This window comes from Vombatus ursinus, unplaced genomic scaffold (assembly GCF_900497805.2).
Source record: "Vombatus ursinus unplaced genomic scaffold, bare-nosed wombat genome assembly UNPS02008996.1, whole genome shotgun sequence".
NCBI classification, from domain to species: domain Eukaryota; kingdom Metazoa; phylum Chordata; class Mammalia; order Diprotodontia; family Vombatidae; genus Vombatus; species Vombatus ursinus.
In genome coordinates this window covers 6,473,659-6,480,375 of record NW_020948774.1, presented here as the reverse complement: position 1 = coordinate 6,480,375, position 6,717 = coordinate 6,473,659, and the positions used below count along the sequence as shown (strand labels likewise).

At 51.0% G+C, this 6,717-nt stretch overlaps 1 protein-coding gene across 2 annotated transcripts; it reads right to left on the bottom strand.

Annotated features, from left to right (window-relative positions):
* Positions 1-527: 527 nt before the first annotated feature.
* SOCS3 (suppressor of cytokine signaling 3) lies at positions 528-5,683 on the bottom strand. 2 transcript variants are annotated; one of them, XM_027850159.1, is made up of 3 exons: positions 5,640-5,683; positions 4,055-4,928; positions 528-3,222 (listed from the first exon to the last, which is right to left on the bottom strand). In XM_027850159.1, exon 3 carries the CDS (start codon positions 3,091-3,093, stop codon positions 2,413-2,415), a length of 681 nt encoding a protein of 226 aa, XP_027705960.1. In that variant the 5' UTR covers positions 3,094-3,222; positions 4,055-4,928; positions 5,640-5,683; the 3' UTR covers positions 528-2,412. The 2 variants fall into 2 exon arrangements, with proteins under 2 accessions (XP_027705960.1, XP_027705959.1); XM_027850158.1 differs by lacking the exon at positions 5,640-5,683 and having other exon boundaries at positions 4,055-5,253.
* Between the last annotated feature and the right edge of the window lie 1,034 nt (positions 5,684-6,717).

Here is a 6,717-nt window from a genome sequence, read left to right as displayed (position 1 = left end):
AGTAGCAGAGGCAGGATTTGACCCTGACTATAATATTAGTGCTCTTTCAGCAACATCGTGCCACTTACTTGCAATGAAATCTGTATCCTACCTTGGAAATTAGAAAATTTTTATTTTTAAATATTCAAAAAAATTTGGGGGGCTTGGTATCATCCTTTTTGGACCACTAATGTGGAGGGCACTTTCTCTACTTGGCACCAGTGTTCCTACTTTCTCAGAACACCTCTTTCTTTACTCCACCACATCTCAGCTCCCTGAACTCTCTTTGAAGCACTCCTTTAGCTCCTGTTTTGAGTATTCTGGTCCTAGCTGAATCAGCCTGGTAGGAATTACCACCTCCCTTTACTAACAAGTCAAGGTTGTCTTCTCTTTGCAAGTGAGAAGATGGGCCTGAGAGTAGGCCTCAGACACTCAGGCCTAAGTGGAGTGGCTGAGCAGTGGCCTTGTACCATGCCAGACTCATTCATTGACCTGTTGTCATAAATTGTAGGTGTGCTCAAAGGAGGAAGAAAATACAAAGCCTCTGGTAAAGTTTTCATTAAAAAATAGTGCTCTTTATTATAAATTACTGAAATGTATTTTTCTGAATATAAATATAAATATGTGCAAAGTTTGACTTGAATTTGTATTCTGTTGGGTTCTTCAAGCATCTTCTTATTAGCCTCAAAGGCAGGAGGGTCAGGGGAGGGCAGGGCACAGGGTGGAATCTTTATAAAAGACAGAGTGATTGAGGCAGATTTGTAAACATTTTTAACTAGAAAAAAAAAACACCCAACACACAACTGCCTCATCCAGCCAAACACCTGACACAGAAAACATGTGTGTTTTGTTTTCCACTAAAAAAAAAAAAAGTTCCAGGTAATTGCTTTGTTGCTACATTCCATGTAGGGTGACAATGATCAGTGCTTTCTCAGAGCAGTGCACTTAGTGAGTGCTACAGCTCCCACCCCTCCTTTGACCTCCCTTGCTGTTCACACCTGAAGAGAGGCTAGAAAACTCCTGATTAGAGAAGCCTGGGAAGTGGGGGATGGGGAGAGACACCCAAGAACCCAAGAGGCTGCAGGAGTAAAGTCTGCTGCAAAGGATACCCAAGGGGGGGCAGTCTGAGCATCCCCAAAAGGACTAGGTAACACTTTGGAATAACAGAAGTTATTCTTCTAGAGGTCTTTTAGAACAAATGAATCACCTACTCTCCTTCCCCCCATATCCCATAGGAGGAATCCATGGATGCTACAACTCTGAGATACTCGCAGGCTCTATGGTCTCGGGCAAGTCACTTAACTGCTTTAGGCTGGGACTGGTGGACCCATTATCGGTAAAATGTTAGTTACTGTAATGTGCCAGCCCCCATCCATGGGACGGGGAGAGATTTAAGGCAAACCCCTTCCAAACAAAGGAGGGAAAATAAAGTTTCTTTTTCTGGGCTTTGGGGCAAGAGGCAGTCCACCCCCGATATAGAGGTGATAAAAGGTACAATATGAGAAAAGGACACTAAGAAAAACCACCTCCTTCGATGGACCAACCCTACCACCAGACCAGAGAGCCTTCATTCTCTCCCCCTCTTCTCTTCCAAGTGCCAATACCCCCCCCTAAAACAGGAGAGGTTATGTTGGCTTTCCCCAGCAAGCTGGAATCTAGGCTTGGGTGTTTCCCGGTAATGGGGGTTGGGGGGAAGGAGAGAGAGAGGGAAAGGTGCCAGAAGAAGTGAGGAGATAACTAAGAATGAGAGAGTCAGCTTCTTCAGGCTGATCTTAGGCCCCTTTCCTTACCTCCCTAGGAGGGTAAGAACAGCACACCCTCCTCACCTGAGGCTGGGAATGGGGGTTGGGAAGCTATTTGCATTAAGAATCAGATCATTCCCTTGGCTAGCCCTCAGGCCCATTCCAGGGGGCCCTCTTTTCCTCCCTCTTCTTCCAGCCCCTGACACCAGCTCAGGTTTCAAGCCATTTTAAACCAAATCAAACAGCAAACAAGTCCCCAGGAAAGTTGGGACATTCACCAGTAGCTAACATCAGTTCAAAGCTCCTTCAGTCCCCCAGCTTCCCCAGGGAGAGAGAGGGAAGGAAAGGAAGAAAAATCGAAATCCTCTTTTTTTTCTCAATTGTCCTACAAGGCCTGGTGACTCCTCCAGAAGTTGGAGAGGGGGAAGAGAGATGACTTGTTGTCACTTTCCCCTCAAACACTCAAGACCAGCCTGCACCCATACTGGAGAGGGAAGGGGGTAGGAGGGGGGGAGTCAGAGGGCAAGGCCTCTGGATTCCCTGGCTCTGCTCTGGATAGGAGAAAAAGGGACTCTCCAATATGGTTGTATCCCTTGTGCTTATGCTATGTGCCACAGGGGATGGAGGTGCCAACCCCCTTCCCCGAATATTTTGGTGGGGTGAAGGCAAAATGTCCGCTATCCATCCCCTTTTAAAGAGGGGCATCGTACTGGTCCAGGAATTCCCTGATGGGCCCAGGGAGTTGGGTAACTTTCTCATAGGAGTCCAGGTGTCCATTGACCGTCTTCCGACAGAGGTGCTGCAGGCTGGCCACATTGGAGGAAAGGGGTCGACTGAGCACCAAGGGGATCTTCTCTCCCCCAGAGTAAATGTAATAGGTTCGTTTAGGAGGTGCCCCAGAGAGGGGTTGAGGGAGCATCTGATCCTGCAAAGAGGCAGAGGGGGTGGCCGCAGAGGAAGTAGAGGAGGAGGAAGAAGAGGTGGGGGGCATGTAGTGATGTACCAGTTTGAGGACACAGTCAAATCGGGGCACTGGCTGAGTGCTCCGAGGATCGCTTTGCAGGGAGAAACTCCCGCCCTCGCACTGGATTCGCAGGTTCTTTGTCCCTGACTGGGTTTTGACGCTAAGAGTGAAGAAGTGGCGCTGATCCGAGCTGTCTCGGATGAGGAAGGTGCCCGCGGGCTCAGCGCTTAGCAGCAGGTTGGCCTCTCCACCGGTCACCGCACTCCAGTAAAAGCCGCTTTCCTGCAATTTGCGCACGGCGTTCACCACCAGCTGGTATTCGCTCTTGGAGCTGAAGGTCTTGAGGCGCAGGCTGGTGTCCAGGGGGCGGTTCATCCCGGTGGCGGGGAGCTTGCTGTGGGTTACCATGGCGCAAGGAGCCAGCTTGGATCTGCTTGTGGTGGCCGCGGCGGCGGCAGCAGAGGCTGCTGCTGCTGCTCCTCCCGATCCTTTGGCTGCTGCCCCCAGGTGCACCGGTCGCTACCACATCCCCCGAGCCTGAGAAGGGAGAGAAGGGGCAGTGAGAAGTAGAATGTCACAGCGTCCCGTCCCAAAACACAACCGGGGTTGTCTAGGTTCCAAAGCTAGGAGATGGGGTCCTATTTCGTCACAGTCCCCCCCTCCTCGCAGAAGTCATTAGGCGACTGCTTACCTTCAACCTACCAGGCTTTGGGGTCAGCCCTAGGTAAGGGCAGGCAAATGGGAGAAGACTCCCACAGCTCCACCCATCCCCCGCCCCCAGAGCTGCCTGTCTAGCCCGGTGCCAGCGCGTGGTGGGTGCTCTGCCAGCCCTTTCCCGAACTCCCAGCTGGGGGGTGGGGGCGGAGAGGGAGGAGAAGGGGACGACTAAGGGAGTAATTTGCAAACTCCTGTGCACAAGTTGGCTTTCAACAAACGAGTCCAATGTGGGGTGGAGAAGGGGGCTGGAGCAAGGTGGGTAGTCTGGGGAAATGCTCCCTTCCCGTCTCCCTCATTCTCTTCCCCCCCCCCCCGCCCCAGCCGCGCAGGGCGCCTGGATGTCCGGTACCCGGAGGGGGGGAGGTGTAGCGAGAAAACTGGGGCATTTTCCAGAACAGAGTTGCTTTAGCCTGGGAGGTGAAAACTGGAGCACCCCCCCTCCAGCCCCAGGCTTTTGTATTCGTAGGGCTGGGGGGTGGGGTGGAGGAAGCTCCGAAACTGGGGTCCAAACCTCTTCGCCTACTCCATCCCACTCCCTTACATCGCCCCATCTTCCACTGGGAACTGCCTTCTAAATGGACCCCGGGAAGGAGAAAGGAAAGTCAAAAAAAAGCCCCCTAGAAGCCCCGAAACCGCATCCCCACTTTCTTACCTAGTCCAATTCGAATGAAGTCTTCGGATTTTAGACCGTGTGTATCTCCAGTATCTCCAGCCGTGCGAGGTCCTTAGCAAGCCCGCCAGATGTGGCCAGCGTTGTGGCCAAATGTAGGGAACGGTAAAGTTCACAAAGGGGTTCCACGCGTGTTATTTTGGCTGCAGCTCCCTGTCCCCCCTCCTTTTCTCCCTCAAGCTTCGTCTCCTGAGTCCGGGAATAAGCGAAGGAGACACAGTTGGCTGGGTGGTTTGATTTGGGAGCGTCAGTCTCCCCAGTGCTGGCCAGCCTGTCTGGCTGGCTGCGTGTGTCTGTGAGTCAGGGCAGCACGGGCGCGCAGGGCAGCGGGCTGTAATGAGGAAGGCGGAGAGGTCCAGAGTAAATGCCTCTGGGGGAGGCAGCGGCTGAGCTATTATACCGGTTGGGCCCAAGAGCCCCGCCTCCCTATTCCTGGAATTGAACTGAACGTCTTCTTGTAACGTTTAGTCAGAGACTGCGAGAGAAAAGGGAGGGAGGAAGCGAGGGAGGGAGGGGAAAGACAGAGACAGAGACACGCAATAGGACAGAGACAGAGACAACAGAGAAAACCCAGGGCACAGAGCCAGACCATCCAGCCCGTTCCTGGTATGAGGGCCCCTCCTCCAGCCGCATCTCCTCCAGTAACTTCTCATTCACACTTTTTTTTCCCCTTCTAAGAAGGTGAGTTTCTGGCATAGGCGTGAGGAGCTGTTGATTCAGTCTGGGCTGCTGTGGAAGAGTGCAGGGGTGATTTCCTTGGCTCTCTCGTTCTTTTTCCTCTTAACTCCGGGTGGATGTCCCCCTACTCCGTTTGTTCTGGCTCAGGCAAACCAGAAGAGTTTTCTGGGGGACAAAGCTAAAGGAATTGATTAGCTTCTCCGAGCCCCACTAATCCGCCCCCTTCCCCCGCCGCCCACTCCCAGGGGCTGCCCGGAAAGGGGAGAAACCCTTCAAACCACAGATCCTCGGGAGGGAAGAGAAAGGGTTCATTTCCAAGTTTAGTAATAAATTAAATTACGCGTGCTTCCCAGAGGTGAAGCTGGGAGCGCGTGTCTCTGGGGCTTCGGGGACTAGACTGTGGCAGGAGCCCTAGCTCGCCCCATGTTTCTTTTATGCTCTATTGGTCGTTATCTGTGTCTTCTGCACCTTCTCTCTTCCCATGCACAGCCTATATTGCCCTTCTCCCCTCCCCCCGTCCCCCACAGACTGTATGGACTAGACTGGGGCAGAAATCCTAGCTCGCCCCATCTTTTCAGTCACTTATTCGTGTCCTCTGCACCCCTCTCCACGCACATCCCATGCTACTCTCTCTCCCTACCCCAGACTGTGTAGACTAGACTGAGGCAGGAGTCTTGGATCACTTCATCTTTCTTCAATTTTCTTTTCAGTCACTTATCCGTATCGTCTGCACCCCTCTCTTCCCACACACATCCTATGCGGTCCTCGTCCCCTACCCTTGACAGTGCAGACTAGACTAGAGCTGGAGTCCTAGATCGCTCCATTTTTCATCCCTACTGTTTCAGGTCACTTAACAGTAGCCTAAGGACCCCTCTCTCCCCACGCTTACCCTGTGCTGTCCTCTTCTGTGATTACGCTGCCTTGGATGTACTCCTCTCTCTCAAACTCCGTGGATTATGGCTGGAGCTGCTAGTGCCCGGCGAAAGTCCTCCCCACCCCCTCCCACCCGACACTGTCCACTAGAGGGCGATCTGAGGTCTCTATAAGAAGATCACTGGCTTGGGCAGCACCTGAAGCCAGGATGTGCCCAGAAAAGAAATCTTCCAAGCCTGGAGATGGGAAGACCTAGGGGGTTACCTTGGCAGTTCAGGCTAGAACGGCCGAAATTGGAATCTGGCCTAAGGCTGTCTCAAAGGAATTCTCAAAGGAATTTTCAAGAGTTTCTCAATCACCCTCCTCCCCTCCCTTGCTTAAAAAAATTTAGTTTACTCCACAGACCACCAAATAAAATGCCCCGTTCCTTTTATTTTTCCCCATTGCTTTTAAAGGTCAGTCTAACATACACATTATTGAAAATAATCTGGATGATCTGAACCAAAATACTTCTCCAGAAATAATTAGGTTGTTAGAAATTCATGGGATTTAGAGTTACCAAACTCCTTACAAAGACATCTAGTCTGTCTTACAAATGAGGAAACTGAGGCTTTTAGAGGTAAAGTAGGTAGCTAGGTGACACAGTGGAGAGAGTGCTGGGCCTGGAGTCAGGAAAGCCTGAGTTCAAATCCAGCCTCAGACAATTACTAGTTGTGTGACATTGGGCAAGTCATTTAACTTTGCCTTAGTTTCCTCACCTATGTAATGGGGATAATAATAGTATCCACTTCCCAGGGTTGTTGTGAGGAGCAAATGAACTTAATATTTGTAAAGCACCTGGCTCTAGTAAGTGCTATAGAAATGCTACTTATTGTTGTTATTGTTATTATTAATTATTATTAAGTAAACTGCCCCAAATCAGACAATTAGTAAGAAGCAGAGACCGGATTGAACCCAGGTCCTTGGACTCCAACTCCAGTGTTCTTTACAATTCACTTTCCTTGAAAAGAAAATGGATTTTTTTTCAGTCTTCCTCATGTGGGTATAAGTTGAATTAGCTCAATGCCCTGACTAAAAGTGGCCAGGATAAGCAA

Bases quoted from the DNA above. Each gene is read 5' to 3' on its own strand.
- SOCS3 (XM_027850159.1), bottom strand. From the start codon at position 3,093: ATGGTAACCCACAGCAAGCTCCCCGCCACCGGGATGAACCGCCCCCTG.